The 27,471-nt window shown below is 41.3% G+C and overlaps 1 protein-coding gene across 1 annotated transcript in view; it reads right to left on the bottom strand.

Moving 5' to 3' along the window:
* The window catches only part of CTNNAL1 (catenin alpha like 1), a 268,432-nt gene that overhangs the window by 118,965 nt on the left and 121,996 nt on the right, over window positions 1-27,471 (bottom strand). The window contains exon 2 of the mRNA XM_063451862.1: window positions 11,023-11,212. Coding sequence (XP_063307932.1) covers window positions 11,023-11,212 — 190 coding nt within the window. The remainder of the gene's footprint in view (window positions 1-11,022; window positions 11,213-27,471) is intronic.

The raw sequence follows: 27,471 nt of genomic DNA, 5'->3' as shown, positions 1-27,471 counted from the left end.
GGGCCAAATGCCCCGGACTTATTATACCATACATGGTAGCAAAAACCCCGAGGTAGACACACAGATTGTCCAATTTGTTGGCCAAAACCGTCTGGAAGCCAAAAAAGGGCCTTGACTTGTCACTACGAAACTGTCTAGACAAATATTTGGACACTCTAGGACCAATTACCAAGTTGCTGGAAGCAGCACAGTCGGGGGAAACCCAATTGGATTGTGAGGTGGCTTTTGGATGGCTGCAACACCTGGTGTACATGGTCGGCAACACCAAATCAGCCATGTCCACCAAGCCATTTCACTAAAAATCAAACTAAAATTGGCTAGCATGGCTACCAATGAGCCAGGAGCGGTCGCTAAAGGTCTGTTATTAGGCGAGTCCTTTGTCAAGGACCTTGGATCATATGTGAAGACATTCACGGCGCTTGACAAAACGCAGTCGCAGTATTCCATCAAGAAAGTGTTTCACCAAAAGGTTTTTGGAGGGGCAGGTAGAGGTAGGAGCTAGCGAGAGTCATCAGTATTTTGGCCTCCTCCATCCAGGCGTTTTTCCCGGGTCCATTACATTATCGAGCATTACAGTGACTGAAAGCATCTTACCCAAGATGTGGGCACTCATACGAAACACACAGAATCCAGGCTCGCTCACACACAGACAGACAGGCTCACCCTCACACACACACACACACAGACAGGCTCACCCTCACACACAAACACACAGACAGGCTCACCCTCACACACAAACACACAGACAGGCTCACTCACACACACACAGACAGGCTCACTCACACACACACACACACAGACAGGCTCACTCACACACACACACACACAGACAGGCTCGCTCACACACACACACACACACACAGACAGGCTCACCCTCACACACACACACAGACAGGCTCACCCTCACACACACACACACACAGACAGGCTCACCCTCACACACACACACACACACACACACACACAGGCTCACCCTCACACACACACACACACACACACACAGGCTCACCCTCACACACACACACACACACACACACAGACAGGCTCACCCTCATACACACACACACACACAGACAGGCTCACCCTCACACACACACACACACACACACACACACACACACACACACACACACAGACAGGCTCACCCTCACACACACACACACACACACACACACAGACAGGCTCACCCTCACACACACACACACACAGGCTCACACACACACACGCTCACACACACACACAGGCTCACACACACACACACACAGGCTCACACACACACACAGGCTCACACACACACACAGGCTCACACACACACACAGGCTCACACACACACAGGCTCACACACACACAGGCTCACACACACACAGGCTCACACACACACACACACACACACACACACACACACACACACACACACACACACACACACACACACACACAGGCTCACACACACACACACACAGGCTCACACACACACACACACAGGCTCACACACACACACACACACACACAGAGACAGGCTCACACACACACACACACACACAGACAGGCTCACACACACTGTAATGCTCACACACACACACTGACATGCTCACACACACACACTGACATGCTCACACACACACACTGACATGCTCACACACACACACACACACACACACACACACTGACAGGCTCACACACACACGCACACACTGACAGGCTCACACACACACACTGACAGGCTCACACACACACACTGACAGGCTCACACACACACACACACACACTGACAGGCTCACACACACACACACACACACTGACAGGCTCACACACACACACACACACACACTGACAGGCTCACACACACACACACACACACACTGACAGGCTCACACACACACACACACACACACACACTGACAGGCTCACACACACACACACACACTGACAGGCTCACACACACACACACACACACACACAGACAGGCTAACACACACACACACACACTGACAGGCTAACACACACACACACACACTGACAGGCTAACACACACACTGACAGGCTAACACACACACTGACAGGCTAACACACACACTGACAGGCTAACACACACTCTGACAGGCTAACACACACACTGACAGGCTAACACACACACTGACAGGCTAACACACACACTCTGTTGACAGACTTGCACAGGCTTACACACACACACACACACACAGTTTTGTTTGAATTGAATCCCACTCAGCCTCCCTACCTTTAGGAGAGCTGAGAGGGTCTTTCCAGGGGTACAGTGGGCCTGCACTCTTCATGTGTGTGAGGGAGCAGTACTCTTCCTGTAGCTCCTCTCTGCTCCCTCGCGCTCTGTAATGATGCCGGGGCCGTAATCACATCATATTCCGGCTCCCGACATCATTAGACAGCGCGAGGGAGCAGAGAGGAGCTACAGCCAGAGTACTGCTCCATCGCGCGCCACCCACAACGTTCCCGCAGGCGGCCGCCTCCTCCATGCTCTTCAGGGTGGGCGACCACCTCCATGTACCCGAGGGCGGACGGCCGCCTACAATATTCTCCATGACGGTCGCCGTCAAAGCTCCCTCCCAAACTAGAGCTGGCAAATCCCAGACGCCAGGGTCAAATTTCTGGTTGCAATAGCGACCAGGCGCCCGGGATTTGTTGAGCCCTGCGTAAAGTCATGATTGCATTAATGACACGAGGCGAGTATTATTCCCACCTACCCTTCCCTTTGGGTTGGGACTTTGGGATTTACTTCCCAATGACAGGCATTTACAGTCTTTTATGGTAAGCACACATAGGATGTCTGATTCACAAAGTCACAGGTAGGTGACGGCTTGTTAATTGTATTAGATTTTGAAAGTATTTCCCCGATTGTATATTAAATACGGTTACACAAATTTGCAGAAGTCGAATCAAGGACTTTCGATATTACCAATTTTCTCTTCTTTTTTTTAGCTTGAATGCTTCCTTTAACATTATGAAGCCTGGGGATGTAGATAGAATTTTCATTATCCCACAGAAGAAGGACATACGACGAATATCTGGTTTTCTGTTCTGTTCTATGTTTTGCGGTTCTACTTGTCTTCAGATTGCTACAGAAAGAGGAAGAGTTGAGGAGTGCAACACCTGACATACTACATGCCAAGTGCTGATTAGTTGCACAGTTACTATACAATGTTATGTTTATTCTTTCTCTTTTATATATATATATATATATATATATATATATATATATATATATATATATATATATATATATATATATATATATATATATATATATATATATATCTCTTTGCTGCCGAGGGAAATGAAAAGAAAGAAAAAACAATTCCCGCCTCCGTGTCATTAATAAAATTATGACTTTACTTCATGTTAATAGTAAAATCTGGGAATTCATGTGACCCCCTGGTCAACCAATGTAAATTCTACAAAAAAGAAGAATTACATTCCAGGTTTGTTTGTGTGAGGTTATGCATGTCCTTTTCTATCTTGAAAAACCTTTCAAATTATCCTTGCCAAATCTGTCAAACTTCAAACATGATTTGAAAAGTGTTGCACTCTAGAATGAACATTATAAAACAGAATATAAACAAACCCTGTATGACCAAAACTATATATTTAACAGAAACAATCAGACTTACGTATAACGAAGTAGGGTAACAGATTTCAGCAATAAGAGAAGGCGAGCATTGAGAAATAATGTAATTGCTTACATTACAATTTATACATGTTTTTACAGCTGTAAAACAGTCGATTCCAGTAACATAGCAAACTGAATCAGTGTTGATCACAGGAGACCAGCAGGTGTGCTATCAAACTGTCATGGGGTTTCATCAGCAGGGGTCAGGTATATTTGTAATACACAAAAAAAATACAAAATAAAGCTCTCTGTAAAAGCTAAACATTCTGCAAATCCTCATACGGTATATGAAACAGTAGCGAATTTAAATCTAAATGGCTACATTTTGACCAAACAGGAGTATTAGAATAACTTTTCATTTAAGTTATTTTGGCTTAAATGTTATTTTGTTTTCACAATTCACTTCAAAGGGAATGGCACCTTCTCCCCTAAATTATGTTGAATTTTTTTATTTTTTTTTGGTTTCAGTAAACATTTTTAAAGGGTCCCTGTAGTGCCCAAAACAACTATAGCTCATAAAATTTAATCTATACGTTGTGTTAGCAGTTTTGCTTGCACAATGGATTGGGAGAAAAAAATAAATAAGCTTTTCTCCCACCGATCTCTTGATTGGATGACACTCAATTTTCAGTAATTCATTGATTAAGGCAGGGGTCCTCAAACTCCGCCCCCCCCAGATGTTGCTGAACTACATCTCCCATGATTCTTTGAATTACAAATAGTCAGATAATCATGGGAGTTGTAGTTCAGCAACATCTGGGAGGCGGGAGCTTGAGGACCCCTGGATTAAGGAGAGCAGAAGAGACCTCCCACTTCTGCTCTCCACCCATAGAAACCACAGCACATTCACTGTGGTTGCTAAGGAAAAACAGTTACATAGCTACATAGCTGAAAAGAGACTTGTGTCCATCAAGTTCAGCCTTCTTCACATTTGTTTTTAGCTGTTGATCCAAAAGAAGGCAAAAAAAAAAACAAAAAAAACAGTTTGACGCACTTCCAATTTTGCAACAAACTAAGAAAAAAATTCCTTCTTGACCCCAGAATGGCAGTCAGATTAATCCTTGGATCAAGAAGCTATTACCCTACATTGAAAAACTATAAAACTATTTTCTTTGCCTTAGATGAAATCTTCTTTCTTCCAGTCTAAACGCATGGCCTCGTGTCCTATGTAAAGTCCTGTTTGTGAATAGATTTCCACACAAAGGTTTGTATTGGCCCCAGATATATTTGTAAAACGTTATCATATACCCTCTGAGGCGACGTTTTTCGAAACTAAAGAGGTTTATATTTCTTAACCTTTCTTCATAGCGGATATGTTCCATTTCTTTTATTCTGTACAATATCTTTTTTGTAGATTGCTATGACCCTCCCCCCTACTACTAGTTAAAATCTCCTCCAGCCTTCTAGTCATCCTATCCCCCAGCACTGCAGACCCTCTCCCGTTTAGGTGCAACCCATCACTGCTATAAAGGTTGCACCCAAGTGCAAAGTCGGCCCAGTGCTCTAAAAACCCCAAACCTTCCTTCCTGTACCAAGACTTCAGCCACGCATTGACCTCTCTAATCTTGAGCTGCCTTTCCACTGTGGCGTGTGGCACAGGTAATCTCTCAGAGAGTTTGCTACCTAATTCCCTGAAATCATTCTTTAGGACCTTCCATCTTCCTCATTGGTACCAACTTGGACCATGACAGCTGGGTTATCCCCAGCCCCTCCCAATAATCCATCCACTGTCAGCAACATGCCGGACCCGTGCCCCTGGAAGACAGAAAACTGTCCGGTTGAGTTGATCAGAGTGACAGATTGCCCTATCTACTCTTCTAATAAGAGTCCCCTACCACCACAACCTGTCTAGCCTTCCTAGCACCAGCTAGGGGTAAGGAAACAGAGTGACATGACGTCACTTCATTCAGATGCTGGCAAGAAGCCAGTGTGTTGGAATTACTGTGGAATTTTTGCATTGCTCGGGAAGCTGCCCTCAAATAGAGCATAATATTGTTGAATAACAAAGAAACGCAAGTGGACTGGAGAGCAGCAGAGGAGGAGCAATGGAGGACCTATCTAATGTGGTTGTTGTGGTGTAGCAGAGGCCAAGGTAAGGAACTACAGGATCCCTTTAATGCGAAAAACCTGTGAAAACATAACTCTGAACTGTCAATGGTAAATGGTTCTGTTCTATTTAAATCTACCAAACAGAACTATATACAGTACTAGCAGAAATATAAAATATAATCTTCAAATCACTCTTAATGAATATAAATAGTCTCTTCGAACCTTCTGCTGGTTTCAGTTACGAAGAGGCTTGAGGACAGATAAGTATTATGTAGAGATTTAAGGCAAAATAATTTGCCAGTTCTAGCACAGTCACCCCAGAGCGTACAGGAGCGGTATTGCATGGTCCCCTGTAATAGAGTCTTGAGCATGCCATGTTGGCAAACATGGCCCTACTGACCTTTAGATTTGCACTGTCCTTGTGGGTGGGAATAATCTGATATGAAAATGGTATAGGTTCTTTCTATAATTACACAAATAATAACATAATAGTATGCCCCTTGGTTAGCGTCTGCTTTTTGTTTTGTTTTTCTTAATTCGTTTAGCACTGCCACAGGCAAGAGGCAGGGACGCTTTGCGGGGATTGGTGTCTGGCAGAGTAAATCCAGCAGGTGCTGTGTCTGACTGGCCCACCGGTGATTATCCCAGTGAGCTGCCATTGCTGAAGCCGCTGCTGTTTGGCCCTGTGCATGGCAAGAAGTGGCTGGCTAAATATAGCAATATAGCATAACATAATACCCCAGCAGCCGCCACTCTATATGGCAAAGTGAGCATGGGCTAGGCTGCATACCCACTACTTAGCCAGTCATCCAGGTAGATGCTTGTAATTGGGACTGTGTGTGCGTGTGTCAGAGAATGTGTAGTTTGTTTGTGCATGGGTCAATGAATGTGTGCTCGTGTGTCAGTGTGTTTGTGTATGGGTCAGGGTATGTTTGTTTGTACAAGAAAGAGTATCACAATCACATACAGCCAGCACATACATGTTGTGACTATAGCAGAGTTGGATAATTTTTCCAGATCAGCTATATTTGCTCCATTTTTCCATTCAGATTTAACTGAGAATTTGGAGTTTAACAAATAGTCCTATCAATCTCCAGGGCTCTCTAATATAATATGACTGTAAGCACTATAGAACAGTGAACTATAATATCTCATATCTGTCTCCCAGTTGTATCCACTACTAAAAAGTCTGAGCCTACATGCCCTGAGGGTCTACTGTATGCCTGTTTGTGTAAGATAACAAAATCTTCACACACACACATATATATATATATATATATATATATATATATATATATATATATATATATATATATATCCACACATATATATAATGACACAAAAACAACAACATTGTCTCTCTATATGCAACTAGTGGCACTTCACCTGCAAAACAGGTAGAATGTAGACATCACGTACAGATGGCAACGATTGAACAATAAGTCATAAAAACACACCAAGAGCAGTAAATATGGCGTCACAAATTCCCGCTCGTCATCCTGTCACACACAAAACAAGCCAAAACAATGTAATCCTCAAAATATGACCAGTGTTGGCATGAAGCCTGGAAAGAAAATCCACCCCGAGGCCATGGAAGCAGTGGGAGGCTTTGAAAGAGCCCAGGAGCGGAAAAAGGGATTGTTATTGCATGAAATCCTGACTGACACCCTGCTTGCTGTGGATGAGAGAAATTGAACACAGGCCAATGAAGTCAGCAGACCTCCAAGTTATTTAGGGAATGCAGCAGTCTGGTTCTAAGCTTTGGTACTGCATGACATTGCAAAGTAATCCATTCAGTCAGTTCTCTATTAAATGACAGGCTAAAGTACAGTCCATACATACCAATCTGAGAATTAACCACCTGAATACCAAACAATGAGGTTAATGTGTTGCTTTCCTCCTAAACCGCCTCATAACTAATGACAATACACGTCGTCATGACTTGCTGCTTCCGGAGGACCATTTAAAGTTAGCAGTGAAAGTTCCACGTATTTTCCTTCATAAGTTTTGGATAACGACTAGGACATAACATCTTTGAACGTTACCACAACATTAACTTAATTGGTTTAATAGTTAAGTGGTTCAGGTGCAGCTTATGTGTCTTAATGGTCTAAAACCCAATTATTCTCGAAAACTAACTTATAAAAGGTATAAACCACTTAAACCACAGAACATATACAGCAGCCTCTGTCTTTCTAATACAAAAAGAGTAAAGCATAATGCATTCTACACGGAAGCTTATTTCTCTTGCCAGTATCTCCATTATTATTAGGCTACTGAATATTCTCAATGGTTAAAGCTCAGAATTTCATGAGGATTTTCTTGCCTGCACATCTTCATAATATATTGCAACTTTATTTTTAAGAAAAGGTAAGATGACAAAAACTAGAACATTGTATCTTCCAGTTCAGGTCTTGTACTTTTCTATGTATTGATGAATACTCAAAGGAAGTCAAAATTCTACAAAGGTAAACAGATTGGTTTCTCAGACACCCAGAGTCCAGAGTTGTGATGATATTGGTTAGTGTTACTTGTGGTTTGAAGCTGCCAAAATTCTTTGTAGGACAGCTTTCAATACTGCAGTCTTTTAGATAGCGTCCAAGTGTGCAGTCTCACAGTATGTAGAATTTAACGGTGTGTACTCTGCACGTCCAATAACTAGTCACACTATTAAAAGTCACCCAAGAAACGGTCACCAGAGACGACTGGCTATGTTTTATGGGGGAGGGAAATCCAAATGAATTATTTATTTACACATGAAGTGCACATATCTCCTTGAGGCTCATACCAGCCATGCGATGTGCGTTGCTGTATTGAACAGTAAAATAGATGCAAAATAATAATGCAGTTTCTTGTAATACCTTTTCCCCATCAAGTGTGTTAGGAATTTCTGTAACTCCAATAAAAAAAAGAAACTGCAATACTTCATTATTATGGGTCATACTATTCACACTCCACACTATATATAAACATGCTGTAGCCTGGTTAGCCCTAGATACTGTGGCCTCATGGAAAATATCCTAGTGGGCCATTTCTAGTCCTTGAGATCAACAAGATTATGGCCCAAGCACAATCATGCACATTGCTGGGTTTGTAAAGTGTCTGCCTGCTACTTCACTCTTGATGTACTCTGCCAACATAGCTACATGTCATTAGAAGAATGGTGCTATTAATCTTCAGCCCCAAAAAACTATGCACTAGTGGCCTTTCTTCACATACCTACAAAAAGTTCTGGGTTTGGCAGTAAAGTCCACATTCAGCATCCAACCATATCTCTGGTGTCACATATTTGAGCACACCAGAGAAAAGGCCATCGAAAAAAGCACAATGCAAACAGAATCTGTTGGCGCTATACAAATGGTGATATTATTATTATTATTATTAATACAGCATTCAATGCATGGACAAAGTAACAGGAGTGAGGCTAATACACTGGAATATTAGCAAGAACATGAAAAGAAATTATAGAAACCAATCTTGTACCCGTAAGGGTTAACACTTGACACATTTACTAACCTGTAACAAGTTTGGCCTGATTTGTCTAAGTCCACATCTATAACCACAGCAAACTGCTGACATTTGTAATGGTTCGTTCATACATTCAAAAGTAAACTGGAAAATAACATATTTTAAACTTTTCTAGCTATGTGCCTTAATCCAAACACAGATGAAAAAGAAAAAAAGTTGAATCATACATAATTATATTGTTTCTTCTCTACGTAATGTTGACCAGAGCATTCATCAACAAACAAAGGGCACCACACATTATCTATCATCAAGGTATGTATTTTCACTGGCGGTCAGAAATCTTAGAACATAGGACTGGTATCAGGATCATCCTTTTTTTTGTGTGTGCCGTCGTGCCTCATAGAACATTCATATTTTAGGGAATCACCACAAACTAGCATGTGCTGGTGGTTTAAAAAAACAACAAGAAAACTAAACAAAAAACAACACAACCAGTAAGGTGATAAAATACGATTATCACCTTCAAATAGAAAGTGAAATCATTTTATCCATCAGCATGAATGTGGGTAGCACACAACAACACACTTCTGCATATGCTGCACTACTGTGTATTCTTACAAATGCAACGATAGGGAGAATAAAATAAAAACATATCTCCCGGTCACTTTAACCCCTTAAGAATAGAGTCAATTGTCCAAATTCTGAACCAAAACAAAACCTAGAGTTTGAGCTATAGGTTTGTTCAACAATAATTTATTGAAATTTCATGTTAAATACACACACATTTATTATGTATCATTTTGTTCAGGAGAAATAGGGCCCTCTGATGCCAGGAGATGGAATATGATGTCTACCTGTAACTAAGACATGGTATAATGAGAAAAAGGACTGGGACATAGCAATACCAGGGTACTCTTTATATAGAAAAGACAGGGAAGGCAAGAAAGGGGGAGAGGTGGTCCTGTATGTGAAGGATAGCATAAAATCTAGCTTAATAAAAGTTAGTGAGGCGAACATAGAGTCTGTTTGGGTTACGTTAGAATTTGGTAATGACACAGTAACTCGTGTAGGTGTGATTTACAGCCACACTCTCCCAATCAAATTCATACATACAATAAATACATAAGCGGTTTGTTTTAGTTTTTTTTAAATGGAATACATTCCGTTAAATATTAATGTTCTGTTGGGCAGCACTGCATAAAGAATACAGACATGACACTGAAATCAATTCGTTCTTATAACATTTCTGTACACTAGGAAAAGTATTTTATACAGCAGAATAGTAAATACATACCTTTATTATAGACCATGTGTCCTTTATTACTTCTACTTGATGCATGCTGTGAGTCTATTACACCACAAAGAAGAAAAGCAGCTATATCTTGTTTTCGTTTGTTTAAATGAAGTCACATAGCTAGGATATGCTTAATATGTCGTTATAGCACAATATAATTAAGGTATGTAAATGAACATTTAACTGGGTCACCAGTTTGTCAGGTTTATAGATGTGGGCATAGACAACCTGTTGCAGGTAAGTATGTGCCAAAAATCGTACCCTTTCAGGTATAAAATTTTTTACTTATTACTTTTTCTGTGTAATTGCAGGTATATTCCAGTCCACAACAAAATGGCTGAATACGTCATCAAAAGTACACAAAATCAGGGGACTTATTGTGGCATTAAAACGCTGGCCTAATAAGGAGACTGTCTCTGATTTCTAATGAACAGTGTAAGACACAGTATGCAGGGTAGGAGACTTATCTCCTCTGTTACCAGAGCGCTCAGTGTTTCAACAGAATCTGGACAGCTACAAGTTGGCTTTCCAATTAAACCATTATCACACAAGTTCAAGATCTACTTACCAGCTCGTCTGGCTTCACTACAGGCAAAGCCCATTTCTTCTTTCAGCTCACGGTTTTCATTGCCTATGGTTTCTCCTACAGTGACAAACCTCCCCACAGCTTGATTTACAGCCTGGCCCACCCTCTGTATAGCTTGCAAAGTCTTCTCTGATTTCTTTGGTTTTTCTTTATGGTTTATAAGTGTTGTTATCTGAAAGAAAGAAAAAAAAAAAAGGAAAACTAGATAATTTAATACATTCTGGAAATTAGAATCTTATACACTTTATAAATAAAAAAAAACACAAGATGCTGGTACATCACGCATTGTTATAAAGGGTCAGCATATTACAGATGCAAGTGCAGTGAGTTGGTACCCACAACCCACATGCATCCATGCAGACCACATTTTTTTTACATCGATTAACATATACATGTGTGTATAGCTGTGCATCATTTTCAAGGAATTATACAGAAAAAGTGAATGATGTACAATGTATCATCAAACCACAGAGGTATCCACATGGACCATACAAAACATATCCCAACAAACACCTCAAGTGTGTCTGAGCACATGGAGATTATACTACGAGCAAGGACAATTGTCCTCTGTGTTGGAGGTAATGCATGAAAGAGCAAAGATCTGTGGAATCTTTGCGATGGAATTACAAGTCTTTTAATGCACAGTACCTCCCTTCTAGAGGACTAAATGTAACAGAACAATTGGATCAACGTTTTGTTGGCCAGCTGTCAGTGGTTCAGTACAAACACACGAGAGTCCAAATATTCTAGGTATGTATGACATTTGCATGTCTCTCAATGTGAGGAACAAACAAAAAAAATGTCAATGAGAGTAAATCAAGAAGTTACAAGGTTAAGCATTCAAAAAATTAATCCACTGCAGACAAAGCCTAACTATAAAAAGTGTGCCAAAAATCAATTGTGTGGAACCTTTCCTATGGCTGAATATTTATTTCTTGCAAATGTCCTGGTAAACCAAAAATAGATCACAGTAGTAAATAGCCACTAGAACTAAATGCTTTTGATTGATTTTTTTTTTTATCATAACAAATTACAAACCCACAAATTATTAAGTTGCCTATAAGCTCCAGTTATATTGATTTGTATGCTTTTATACTTGATTAGAGGTTTCCTGAAAAGAACCTCCCTGTACACCAAGAATTTAGAATGTCCTCGCACGAGCACAAATTGTTTTCCAATACCACAGCTGTGTCATTGGACCATTTGAACTCACACGAGAACCTGAGACCCTACACTGGTGATCAGGTTATGATAGATATCAACAGGAGTGGTTTATTACTGCTGCACTAGATAATTAAATTAGTATACTACATAGAGTAAGTACCAGAAAATGAGAAGGAAGGAAGTCTCAAAGAGGGCGGGAAAAATACCTTCTACATTAAAGGGGCACTATAAGCACACTGGCTACTTCAGCTCTTTGAAGTGGTCTGGATGCAATGCCCCAGTCCCACTTAGTTCTGCAATGTAAATCATTGCAGTTTTAAAGAAACTGCAATCATTATCTCACAGGATTAAGACAGCCACTAGCGGCACTTCCTGGATGTTAATGGACTCTATGTTGCTTAAACGACGACCTCCCCCTCTGCATAAGTACACCCAGCGTCCGTAAAATCCCTGGAGGAAAGCATTGAGGCAATGCTTTCTATTGGGGGGAGGACCTATTGTGCTCACCGCACATGCGCATTAGCCCACCTCCATGTCAGATGATGATGGATGAGGTGGAGCATCGACCCAGCGCCGACTTACTGGAATTTGGCGAGTAAAAAAAAAAAAAAACCTTTATCTGGTGGGGCAGACCAGAGGACACTATAGTGTAAGGAATACAACTTTATATTCCAAACACTATATAATCACTATGTCATATTCATTGATTGTGTAAATCACAATACCACTTGTCTAACGTCTATAGTAGTATTCAAACACAGAGACCTTATGATATTAGTTGCATGTAATGCATTCTAAACAATGTCTTTATAATTTGTTCTCACTCACTCTCGCTCTTTCAAACAGACAACCTTATTGAAATGCATGGGTACACAATATTACTCTACAATTCAGAAAGGATGGCGAGGGATCTAGTTGAGCAAAGCAAACAAACTAATTTATTCAGGGTACTGCTACATCATTCACATATTAGACTTTAATAATAATTGACTTCCCTAACTAATGCTCACATTGTGAATTTTTCTTATTTAGTCAATTAGTTTGCCGATACATAGCTTCTTTGTTTTGATGACACAAAAACTTTGCGATATGTTCTGCAGCTCATTTGTGTCAGTATTTCCAAGCAGAGCAATAAATCAGATGCAAACTACTATTATTCAATGATGGCAAGATTAAGCATGGTACGCTACCCAGAATAAAAATGGATTTCGTGAAATATACAAAAATATTTATCACACGGCCAGATAAAGCTTGAATTAGAAATAGTTTAAGGAAATATTAACACAATTTGCAAAGTATCTTTGGACAGTTTTAGAATGAGATATAGGTTAAAAAAAATTAAAATTAAACAATTAAATTCTAAATTCTTATTACATAAGACAAATCAGAGATAACCAATAAAATATTTGATTCAGCTAAAGTGTATGAAAAAGATAAGTAACCATAAGTCCAATATTATAAATTTCTGCACATTTCATACATCCAGTTAGAGAACTTATCTGATGTATTATACTTGGAAGGGGGGAAGGGGGGAAGGGGGAGGGGAGGGGGGAAATGCAGTCATTGTTTTAGATAATGCTCCTTACGCTCTCCTCCCTCCCCCCAAAAAAGGCACTAGTGTGACACCAGCATGTGTATAAGTGTAGTTAAGTGCATATTTCTTCTTGTAATGTACTGTGTTTGCATATGTGAGTATAGTGAGCGTATGCAGCTGTGTAAAAGCACGCAGGGTTAAAGATGTTTGAAGTGGTAAGGGTAAAGGGTAAGGGCAAGATTATATAGGGGTAAAAAATCTCTGTGATTAATGACAAATACATTGATTTGAGCTTACATTTAAAATCGGTCATAAAAAAAAATAAATTGAATAAAATAATTTGTTTAGTTTGTGCTACTGCGTGCAGCCATGGAGGCATTAATCAGATGGGTCATTCCATTTTAAAGTAGGATTTATAAAGAACTTTTTTTTTTATATAATGACAAAGCCCATTGGTGTTCCTTAAGGTGTTAAGAATCTTTTTTTTCAAAATGATCTGTATTAGGGATGCTCCAGGGGAGGGGGAAAGAACACTATGGGACAGGAGAAGGGAGGGAAATGGGGGGGGGGGGGCTGAAGAACACAACAGGGGAGGGGGTGAAGAACACTATGGGACAGGGGAGGGAGGGGGAATAACAATATGGGACAGGGGAGGGAGGGGGAAGAACAATATGGGACGGGGGAGAGAACAATATGGGACAGGGGAGGGGGGAGAACAATTATAAACGGGGGAGGAGGGGGGAGAACAATATAGGACGGGGAGAGGGGTGGAAGAACACTATGGGATGGGGGGAAAGAACACTGGGCCAGGGGAGGGGGGACACTAGGACAGTGGAGGGGAGAAAAGAACACCAAATAAAGAGGGAGGGGGGAGAGGAACATTAAGCAGGGGGGACCACTAAGATTAAATTCATTAAAAAGTCTAATTTGAAAACAATTATAGAAATTTTTTTTTTAAATCATTAGGGGAAAAGTCATTTTCGGTTTTTGGCCAAGGGCATCCTGAATTTTTGATTTCGGCCCAGAATTTTCATTTCGGTGCATCCCTAATCTGAATGTCTAACCCGTATGTTGCAGGCACATAAGTTGCAAGACTTACTATCCTTTAGTTTCAAAGCCCGCCGAACAAAACTAAAATGTGAAATATATTTGTACTTCGTATGGAAGCACACTTCTATAATTCTATTTGCCTGTGATTCTAGAAAATCTGCCTGGCAATTATTGGTAAAGTACTGTGTTTTCATGCTTCATTAGAAGGTGCTGAAATACTTTTGTCTCTATAAAAAAGAAGATGTAAATAAGCTTACTTTGGAAGGCAATAGAAAGTCATATTAAGGAGCCCACACTTCCTCAATAACACATAGTGCTTGTTTGTAATTGCACAGTGAAAGCTGGAGACATCTATCAGTGCCTTTATGTCTGATCCTAATCAACCATTGTGTGGCTCAAAGACCGAAGCAATACTCTCAATCTCCCCTTCTAGAGTGCCACGCAGTACATTTCTTTATTCAGATCACTCTGCAGACTTTTGTAAATCATTGCTTTGCAAAGCAAGGGAACATACTGGTTTCCGAACAACAAATTGCTTTTCATATCAGGTTAGAAAAATAAGATTGTTAGCAATGCTAATGGTGCCAAAAACCACACGACGACCTGTGTGCATTTACCTGCGTCATTATCAATCAACTCGGCAACACACACTTTCAAGGACAATATGCATATGTAAGATATGCAACAGTCCTGCCATAAGTAAATTAAAGACAGGCTGTCTGTGCACAATTTAATCTAGTGTTGTGCTCCGAGCAAAACAGAAAGACATCCCTCTGTTTACAATTGTTTGCTAAGGCCTTTGTCCAAGTAACAGGATTTCATGATGAATGAATCATGATCACTACAATAAAAGCCAAGGTCTTCATTTATGTAACCACATAATCTTAGATTTACTTAGAACATTATGCAGAACATCAATACAATGCATATTTCATTAGGGTATGGACCAAGATATTATTCTTCAATAAAAGGCACCCATTCATTGAATACATCAGTATATTATAAAGGACATTTAAAGATTAAAGTTGCATCTATCAGGTAAAAAAAAGAAGAAAAAAAACATTTGAGCAACTTAGTAGGAGTATAACTTACTTGTATTAGTTTTTCTAACTATTTTTGTTTATACAAAATGTCCCTTTACGAACTTCTGCCTTTTTTTGGTATAAGAATCACATTACCAAAGAAACCTATAGAGTAGTACTGTGGTTTCATACACATTACTGCTAAACTGTTTTTGTGGGATTTTGGTGAGGTAACCGAAGGATTCCATTTACATATTGCCTTAGTGGCAGCTTTTATAGGCGTAAGTGGTGCTAAGATGGATTTTTAAAAATCATTATTTTTGGTCTAGTGCAGAGAAATAGTGATTTTTAACCTGTTCACCCACTAAAGCAAGTGTTGTGTCTGCATGTGAGTGATGGTGTTTGTGACAATGGGTAAACCTCCAGGACACATTACCTAATTTAAAATGTAAAAAAAAGGTTATCCCTCCAACAAGAATGCTTACAATGTACAGTTTTTTCAGACTAATGAATTGGCCAAATCCATTTTTGGGAGACAAAGATTATTTTACAGTTTTTTAGTAAAAATGACAAATGCATTTCCCTGTATTTTCACAATGCATAAATGACAGAAACAAACTGTTCCATTCATACACCTTTTACAGCCGATATAGGTTTCATAAATATGTGTTCTGATATATGTTTCACCTTTAATAAAGTTAATGCTTTACTAGAATGTCTTGCAACATGGTATTGTGGTAGTGGTATTAAACCACTTTTTAAAGTGACTGCCGCTTAAGAGCATTCCATAAAGGTATAATCTTTACATTATGCACTTCGGCTGTTATGGAAATTCAATTACTGTCACTACAATATACTTCTCCTTGGTAGTTGCATGGGGGATGATATTAGTGGTTGTCCTAAACACTGGGACCCAATGAAATCGCATCGGAGGCAGTCATGACATGGTGGAATAGAACTACAGCATAAAAATGGTAAGAATCAAGCAGTTTGTACAAAAGATATAGCATATCTCCCAACATTTCAGGGGCATTGCATGGTCCCTGTACCCGATTCACAGCGTGAGCACATCTAATAATGCACTTGCTCTGTGTTACTCTCCAGGGACAGTTACCTGGTGTCTTGGGAATTAAACCAGGGCAGGAGCCTGAAGGCAGGACTGTTGGGAGCCCTGTAATACCCCTGGATAATAATGAAACATAAAAGTATCACCATGGATCGGACAGATGTAGGAGAGGGCTGAAAACTTGTGGCATGGGGGGCAAAATCTTTTTAATGGCCCAAAGGACAATTTTACCAACCCACCTATTAACATCAGAGATAGACACAAGTACACAAGCAAAATAGATGTGTTGGTAGATATACATGATTATTAAAAAGAAAAAATTAAAGTGCTATGTGAAAAGTGGCTAGAGAGCAGATCTGGGAGCAATTGCCCTGCCTACTTGACACTTGGACATCACTAATCAATAAGGGATATCTCCCCAACCAAGGAAGCATTTAGTAAAAAGATTTCTGAAGGATTTTTTTTAGCAAGGGAATGCTATGGATGATAAACCTTGTATATCAAGCCAATGAACATTAAATGCATAAACTTGGCATATCATGCCAATAACCTCCCTGGTGTCTAGTAGGAAGCAGCTGGCTGCCAGTACTGTATATTCCTAATGCTGACACCGGCTGGATTACCAGCAAGAATAGGTAGAATTTTGGGCAGCCTGGGGGGCTATTGCCCCCAATACCACATAGAGGTCTACACAAATGGACCTCTATGTGGTATTTCAATATATGACAGATCTAAGCACTTCACACCTGCAATCCACAAGTCTGTCCTTGACATCTTTCTATTACAAACTCTTTGGTTAAAGCGAAGCCTCAAGCAGAACATTCCAGACAGTTTCAGCAAATGCGGCTTTACTTTCAGTTCTTAGTAACTCAGCAACAAAACCTGCAATGACATTACAAACTGCTGTCATAGCTACAAGAACCTCCCTTCAACTACTGAGGAAGTCGGAGTCTATTCTATTGCATGACCTTTGTTCCTTACTTGTTTTCTGAGATTTTATGTTTTATGGAGCAAAAGCACGCCTGGGTATAGAGCCATTTGTTTTATTGGAAGTTTGAACAGCCATAAATTCAAAGTCTTTGAACTAGATGTTTTATTACAATATTTACTTATGGTGTAGTATGCCACTACAAACAAATAGCATGAACTCAGGGAACACAATGTCAACAATACAAGGTACATAGTATTAACCAACTTTCATATCACAAATAATATTTACTAAACGTAGACTGGACATCCAAATTATGTAGAATGTGAAAATGCGCAATAAGAACAGACCTTTGATTTTTAAGGTGTTTTTTTTTTGTGTGTTTTTTTTTTTTTACCAGTCTACTCGCACGAAAAAAAACATGACTTTTCTATATTTTAATGACCTATTTAAAAAACAAATGTGATATAAAGCAAAGGAGATTGAACAGCTGATGGAATAATTGTTCGCTGCATTTTACAAGCTCAGTCTTTCTAAATATGTAATCATACTGCTAAAAATGTATTTGTAGTTGGTTATTTTAAATCATACATGAGATGTGGTCCTCCAAACCAAAAAACATTGATAAACTCATCGGACATATCTAATATGCAGCATTACTAGGGCGGTCTATTGCTAATACACACAGGTTTGTCTTATAAGACAAAGGGGAACATGCTAAATGTTGAGAGACTGTCTATTTGGTTCCATGTTCCCTTTCAGCAGTTTGCTCAAAAAAAGCACCTGTTTTTTTTTTGCTTTTCTAATCTTCTCCATAAAAGTGTGTGTGTGTGTGTGTGTATATATACACACACACACATATAGTAGCCTTAGAGTTGACTTGCATTCTTGTTATAAAAAAAAGTATTTTAAAAAGTTTTTTTGTTTTGTTTTTTATGTAAATCTAAACTCATTTTGCAGACAGATAACCCTAGTGTCCTCATCCCCCATGTAAATAGTCAAGCAAAGGAAAGGGCCCCATGCCCCTTGTCTTCCAGTTTGAGAACCATGCGCAGCCTGACTACTTATATTGCAGTGATGGCGAACCTTTTTGAGCCCGAGTGCCCATACCGCAATGCATGCCAACTTTTTTTCCTTAAAGTGCCAACACGGCAATTGCGTGTGTGGGGGGTGTGTGTGTGGGGGGGGGGGGGGGGTGCGTGTGGGGGTGAGGTGTGGGGGGGGGGTGGGTGTTGTATGTGAGGGGTGCTGTGTAAGTATGGGTGGGTGCTGTGTGGGGGGGTGGGGGGGTGCTGTGTGTGTGGGGGGGTGCTGTGTGTGTGTGGGGGGGTGCTGTGTGTGTGTGTGTGGGTGCTGTGTGTGTGTTGGGGGGGTGCTGTGTGTGTGTGTGAGAGGGATGCTGTGCTGTGTGGGGGGTAGGAGTGCTGTGGGGGGTAAGGGTGCTGTGGAGGGTAGGGGAGCTGTGGAGGGTAGGGGAGCTGTGGGGGGTAGGGGTGCTGTGGAGGGTAGGGGTGCTGTGTGGGGTAGGGGTACTGCTGTGTGGGGTAGGGGTACTGCTGTGGTGGGTAGGGGTACTGCTGTGGTGGGTAGGGGTACTGCTGTGGTGGGTAGGGGTACTGCTGTGGTGGGTAGGGGTACTGCTGTGGTGGGTAGGGGTACTGCTGGGGGGTAGGGGTACTGTGTGTGGGGGGTAGGGGTACTGTGTGTGGGGGTAGGGGTACTATGTGTGGGGGGTAGGGGTACTGTGTGTGGGGGGTAGGGGTACTGCTGGTGGTGGTAGGGGTACTGCTGGGGAGGTAGGGGTACTGCTGGGGAGGTAGGGGTACTGCTGGGGAGGTAGGGGTACTGCTGGGGGAGGTAGGGGTACTGCTGGGGGTGGTAGGGGTACTGCTGGGGGTGGTAGGGGTACTGCTGGGGGTGGTAGGGGTACTGCTGGGGGTGGTAGGGGTACTGCTGGGGGTGGTAGGGGTACTGCTGGGGGTGGTAGGGGTACTGCTGGGGGTGGTAGGGGTACTGCTGGGGGTGGTAGGGGTACTGCTGGGGGTGGTAGGGGTACTGCTGGGGGGATAGGGGTGCTGGGGGGGTAGAGATACTGTTGTGGGGGGTAGGGGTACTGCTGGGGGGAGTAAGGGTATTGCTGGGGGTAGGGGTACTGCTGGGGGGGTAAGGGTACTTCTGGGGGGTAGGGGTGCTGTGTGTCCGTATCCCCCCCCCTCCCTCCTTCTTACCTTTAATGAAGTGGGGGGGGGGACACAGCCATCCCTGGTGGTCCGGTGGTGGTAAGCACTGCAGGGGGAGGGATCTGTGAAGCAGCTCCCCTGTCCTCCCGCGCGATGCTGTGTGGAGCATTGCCATGGTAACGCTCGGCAACGCTCCACTCAGCATCGTGCGGGAGGACAGGGGAGCTGCTTCACAGATCCCTCCCTCTGCCTCCCGACACGGAAGCAGAGTAGGCGCCTGCCGTTTTGGGCAGGCAGGTGCCTACTCTGCATTGATGGTGAACCTATGGCCGCGTGCCCACAGAGAGGGCCCGGCGTGCCACCTGTGGCACGCGTGCCATAGGTTCGCCATCACTGTTATATTGCACCAGGGGGTGCACCAGAGCACAGCTGGAAGGATAGCCAGCTTGGAGTGCTCCCTTAAGAGGCCTTACATAATCACACTTACAGTGTTATTCACCGAAATAAGAAATGCTAGATAATGACTACGGATTTGCAACTAATAAGTCAATATGGCATGATGGAAACATTTCTTAAAGTTTACTATTTCTACAGCAAGACTGTTTTAGTCGAAAACTTGTAATCTTCTTGTCAATTCTACACAATTCATAGTTTGATGAAAATAAGTTTGAAGTTCTACTATGTTATCCTAGCACATTTAGCAGGCGTACACAATAAGCACCAACCGTTTTTCTATTACATGTGAAAAGAATTGTTACATTCTAACATGCATTGCAATAAACAGATTTATCTTCTTCCGTCTAACTTTTCAGTACTCACTAAGGATGACGGTGTCCGTCTTAAATGGAATGTACATTAAATAGACCTGTACAAACATCTACCAAATGGTAATCTTAGCTAGTCTATAGATTCACATATCATAGCTATGAAGAGATGGACTATAAAGGATCGTTAATCTCAACCGTTGTGACAGAAGAATTTCAGAAATGTAAACGCCACAAGCAAAAGACCTCTATTGTCTTAATCTTCACTATGAATTTTAACATTAATCAGCCCACTTGGAGTTTTGAAACCTGAGCAGACAACATGAGTTTAGTTATTGTATTTTATCCTTTGTTTGGTGAATAGACATTGTCTGCATGCAGCGTTTCAGTAGATTAAAAAAACTGTATAATAAGAGAACAATATTTGCTAATAATTAGGGTTAGGATGAAAGGTTGCTTAAAATGGTTTTATCCAAATTGAGGCTGTTTTCAGTGAATTTACATTTAGAAACGTATAAACTGAATGCTGTAGCCTTCTTTTAGATCTGCAAACCTCACTTGAATAGGCACTACTGGATATCACACCTTTGACATTAAGTGCAGGATTTGTAACAGTTAGACTAGATGAGTTTAATATCTTTTAAATATTAATGTCCCCAAAATACTTCTGTAACTGGGTATTGTAGTTCATGTGTTGGCATTCTACACTAAGATTCAGACAATTAATCAAGGACCCTCAAAAACACTTTTTATGGAATTAGATCAGATGTCAAATGTTCCAAGAGAGGGGGTGGTCAGGGGCTGGCCCAAGGGGCATGTTTGATACGTCACAGATGGAGTGCCTGTTCAAGTGCACTGCAAGCTGATTTAACCATGTACCTGTGTTGCACTTTCCAGCAGGACTCCTGTCACTGGATGAGAAAGCAGGTCTTTCGCATTATCGGGATTGTTAGAGACATGTCAAACAGATACAGTAGTGTGACTTGACGAGTCTGTAATAAGTGCTTATAGCAATAAAACACGATGAATGCCTATATCACTTCCTGGTTTGTAAAGAGCTCTGTGCAGAAGACGTGGAGCATGAAGATCTACAGCAAATTGTGTTGTGAGTTTTATTTTTATTTTTTTACACAATTTAGATATACACAGACTTTTGCATAGAATGCATTTTCTCTATAGTGCATTAGAAACCCTAGCTCAGAGTGCCCTTTTTCGCAATTAATAAATGATTTGCCCATTGGTGCTGAGCTAGACTACTTCCTCCCTAGTCTTCTGCCTAAAGTAGTCAAGATGTTTTAGTTTCCAACAAAAGGGTGGACAAAACCAATTTTTAGCAAATCAACTTAAATCAAATTAAGTATTAATTAAGAGTTATGCTGGAGATAACAAGTCTACTTTTATAACAAAGAAAGGTTTTCAACACTGATATAATCCTAAACCAAATTATGAGCTTCATATGAAACAGGTTTTATATATATATATACTAGCTAAACAAGATAAAATATGCTGGAAGTTATAGTTGACCAAGGTAAAGTACTGCTAACAATGTAGGTAAATGGTGGCAAGGAGGTGACTACATGGGATGAGAGCCATGTGAGTGTTTATACTGTATATGCGCTGAGAATCAAACTCAGGGAAAATATGGATGTAAAGAAAATTATTATTCACTTGTTTTACTGCAGTTTTCATAACATATGAACCAAACAATATTAATTTGACAGGAATATTGTTACAGGAGATCCAGCTGCTGAGGTCTATCTATGAATGCATACAGAGTAAGAAAACAAAGGAAATCATCTTCTAATTCACTTAAATGGGTAAGAGTTTGATCATGCTTATTGAAGGCTAATGCAATGCCCACAAGAACAAAGTTCCTAGTAAGTGGAAACCATGCATCAATATTGCACAGGGCAGACATGCATATTATGAAAAGACATGAGCGGAGTGGCTGTATCACATTAAAGGGATTCTCTAGTGCCAGGAAAACAAAACCATTTTCCTGGCACTAGAGAATCCTACAGTTGCGCCTCCCCCACCACCACCACTTTAGGGTTAAGGGTGATAGGAGTTTGCACCCAGACCACTTCAAAGAGCTGAAGTGGTTGGAGTGCCTACAATGTCCCATTAAAATGATTTCTAAACATAATTGATTTTAGCAGTAGTACAGCTCTTTATGCTTCCTAGTTATTCAACCTGATTGTATTGTTTCTTGTCTACCTGTTATAATGGTCACTCTGTAGTCAAGCACTATATAATACTAACTTTGAAAGCAGTGTAATAAAAAATTATCTGCATTGTAGTATGAAAAATGAGGAGAATAATAGAATGCTTTGGCTCATCTTTATCAACCGATAAAGCCAAATTGCAATGCAATTGTCCCTGTAGTAGAGCAACTGGGAACATTTCCATTTGAGACATAAAGAAAAAGATTTATATTCACACCAAGAAAATATTCTAATTGTTTTTTTTCTCAACACCTTATCTTGTAATTAGTTCCGTGAATTGAATATTACAGTTGAAATTATGTCTAGAAACATACAAATCCCGGATCTCTGCCACGCAATACATATAAGTTGCACAAAACTATAAAAGCAACAAGTTTTGAACAGTTTTTTTTTTTTTCATTTTAATTTAAAATATATACTACCCAACATTTTAAACTGCTAATAGTGCATGCTTGTTTTAAGGGGTGTAAGCTAGGTGGAGGGATTATGTCACAATAAGGACACTTCATGACCTTCTTATAACACATTAAGTTTATTTAATGGAAAAAAAGTAAAACCAAACTATCTTACACAGATCAGTTTCTAAACACATTTACTTTACATTGCAATGTAGTGACATATCAGTGCATCTTTTATTGATGTACAAATACAATCTATGTATTTGCATGTGTAAATTGCCAAAAGGTTTGATCGTTGTTGGCCCAAAGGGTTGTGATGCAGCAAGGGTTAACTCTGTCTGATGATCTTAGGGCCTTGGTGGTATAGTGGGGAGCTTGTGATGTGCCAAAGCAGACCTCAATAACCTCTCACATTTTTCCTTAAAATCTTTTACCAGTATATACAAATATTGTAATGTTGGATTGTATTGGTGTCCAATGTGAGAACCCTTCATATACACCCCAGATCAAGGTGAAATCCAACCATCTGTATTGCAGTCAACACAAAGAGACCTGGGATTATTCTGACGCTTGTGGGTCTTTGTCAAGTCTGGTTCCCTAGGTAAGAGTGAGCCAATAACTGGAGTCAGGAATTACTTTTATAAGTCTTCCCTGCATTTTCTGTTTTTAGTGTGCGAGATTTTTTTTTTTTTTTTTTTTTTTAAATCTGTTTGTGGGTAGAAGGGAAGTAGTGAAGAGCACTTTCATGGAGTCCTGGATAATACAAATATAAAATGATGTAGCTCTTGTTAAGATATTAAACATAATGGAGAAAGGAGGTATATGCATCCAATTTTTAATTTGCATATTCATTTTATTTGCGAAGATGGACGAAGGATCATAGTTTAGATACTTAGGATAACGACACTGGCATCCCTTGTACCAGCTACTTGGGAGTCAATCAATTTTGAATATATCCATATTGAATGGAAAATCTCTAATCTCCGATTCATTTGAAAGAGCATTTGGGGCATGTGAGTATGTTTGCAGTCACTTGCACAGTTCAGTTATCGTCTATTTAAGTAAATAGAAGTAGTAATCAAGATTTTCTCACTAAACAATGAGTTGGATTTGTAGGACGGTTTTTGAATATTCCAACGTTAATATGGTAAAGTTGGGAAAGAAAAATACTCAATTAAAGATTTTATGCCAACTTGTCGAGAACTTGCCAAAACCCCTCACATTTCAGTAAATAAACTGCTTGAGAGAAAACCATATACTAAAACCACAACATGTTTTATTACTGGGGCAGAAATGAGGAAACAGGAGGTGGGTCAACGGAGTGCCCGTAATGCCCACAGCATAATGAGTTTCACAGCAGGTGGAAATTTATTATTAGAAATACAGCTAATTCATTAAAATAAAATAAAACACACCATGTAGACACATTTTATGCACTGCTGATTTAAATCATAGGTCATAAATCCAATTTAAACCCTTTTCTCTGTTGATCCAAGTTTGCTGGCAGTTCTATTATGGCAATGTTTGACCGTTTTTTGTGCACTTATCATAAACAAAGATCCCCTTTAAGAGAAATTTGGCTTCCAGCTATTTGAGATAGAACAAACATACTTTGATAAACAGGAAGCTAAATGGCACTTGGACTTCATTTTAAAATGATGTTACCAAGGGAGAAAAAAAAAATCCCTCCAGTTAAGATGCGTCACTGCTTTCAATTGCCCTAATGTGTATTTTCAACAAATAAGCATGTATTTGAAATAACCCGTAAGGTGGGGGCAAGGCTAGTTTGAACTTGTAAATCTTTCAGAGTACCTGCTGAAAAGGCACAAGAAACGCAATATGTCATCAGTTAGGTATATCTGGAAAATACAGATTAAGGAACAGAACACACAAATACAGTTTTAAAGTTTACAAGGCTACTTAAAATCAACTATCTCAGCAAACAAATATGGGGAATATTGCAGGTGACCACAGGAAAGAATAAATTTGGAGAGCATTGTAACTAATATTTTTTATTTGATATAACAGCAGATATATGACATGGAGTTTATACACCAAAGCACTATCACTTTAAATATTTAGTTTTCGCACAGTATGTTTTAAATTGTGTTTTTATTTTGTTTTTTTTTATCACATTAATGTTACATTAAATATCTTCACAATGCACTTGAAACAGATAAATTAAATACAGTTTAGTTCATTTATCACTTGAACACTGAAATCTCGCGAGACTACATGGTCTGCAGCTCTGCAGAGCTGCAGACCGAGAGCAGTGGCCATCGGACCACCAGGGAAATCAAGGTAGGCTCTCCCTCCCCATCACCCCCCAGCACACTCAGCCTCACCCCCCCCAGTCACCATCACCACACTCAGCCTTACCCCCAGCCTCACCATCCCCCCACCACCCTCACCACCCTCAGCCTCACCACCATCACCCCCACCACCCTCCCCCTCACCACCCCTAGCCCCCACCACCCTCACCATCACCCCCCACCACCCCTAGCCACCACCCCTAGCCCCCACCACCCTCACCACTACCCCCACCACACTCAGCATCACCCCCCTCAGTCTCACCCCCAGCCCCCCTCAGCCTCACCCCACCCTCAGCCTCACCCCCAGCCCCCCTCAGCCTCACCCCACACCACCCTCAGCCTCAGCCTCACCTCCCACCACCCTCAGCCTCACTACCCCTAGCCCCCACCACCCCTAGCCCCCACCACCCTCATCACCCTCCCCACCACCCTCAGCATCACCCCACTCAGTCTCACCCCAGTCCCCCTCAGTCTCACCCCAGCCCCCCTCAGCCTCACCCCCACCCCCCTCAGCCTCACCCCCCACCACCCTCAGCCTCACCCCCCACCACCCTCACCACCCACCACCCTCACCATCACCTCCCCCACCACCCTCAGCCTCATCCCCCACCACCCTCACCATCACCCCCACCACCCTCAGCCTCACCACCCCCACCACCCTCACCCTCACCCCCACCACCCTCACCCTCACCCCCACCACCCTCACCCTCACCCCCACCACCTTCAGCATCACCCCCCACCACCCTCAGCCTCACTACCCCTAGCCCCCACCACCCTCAGCCTCACTACCCCTAGCCCCCACCACCCTCACCATCACCACCCACCACCCTCACCATCACCTCCCCCCACCACCCTCAGCCTCACCCCCCACCACCCTCACCTTCACCCCCACCACCCTCACCTTCACCCCCACCACCCTCAGCCTCACCACCCCCCACCACCCTCACCCCCACCCCCATCACCTTCAGCATCACCCCCCTCACCATCACCCCCCCACCACCCTCAGCCTCATAGGGTCTCAGACAAAAACGCAAACATGTTCAGAGACTGACATTCACACACACAATGATACTCTTTGTCAGACACACTCTCAGGCCCATACACAGGTAGACAGTGCATCAATGTGTATATGTGACACTTTTTTTTGTTAGTGGGGCCTCATGTTTGCATTTCGCCTAAGGCCTCATAAAGTCTAGAGCCGCCTCTGGAGAAACTGACCGTGCAGGAAACAAATCTAGTGGCTGTCTGAGTGACTGCCACTGGGGGCGTCCCTAGGCAGTCTCTGAAAAGGCAGTGTTTACATTAAAAAGCCTGCAGAGACCGAATATACTCACCAGAACAACCTGGTCCCTTTAAGTAGCCTTGTAAAATGTAAAAACTCTTTTTATGTGTGCACTGTATCTTGTGTAACTTAATCTGTATTTCGTATACATTTTGATCTCAATGGCAGCACTACTGCTGTGAAATGCATGTTCTGGGTGTGCCCCCAAGGGTTGGTAAGGTTCTCCTGTGTATGTATAAGAGCTGGTGAAGAGAGTGAGTGAGTTATGCCAGCAGTGAAACCAAGATGCTTCAGGCCAAACTTGGGAAGTTCTCAGTTGTGGAAAAATGCTGCAATAAGGTTCTTAAAAAGGCATACAACTCAATTTTGCCCAAAGATTATTTATATATTTCGTTTTTTTAAATTCATAGAACTAAAGAAGGTCAACAGGGTGGAATGAGAGAGAATAAATGGAGGAAAATATTTAAGGTAATGCAAAAATAAAAGAAAATAGAAATGTATGTAGT

Source organism: Pelobates fuscus, chromosome 4 (genome assembly GCF_036172605.1).
Source record: "Pelobates fuscus isolate aPelFus1 chromosome 4, aPelFus1.pri, whole genome shotgun sequence".
NCBI classification, from domain to species: Eukaryota; Metazoa; Chordata; class Amphibia; order Anura; family Pelobatidae; genus Pelobates; species Pelobates fuscus.
Note: the sequence above shows the minus strand (reverse complement) of the source record. Positions and strands in the feature narration are given on the sequence as shown.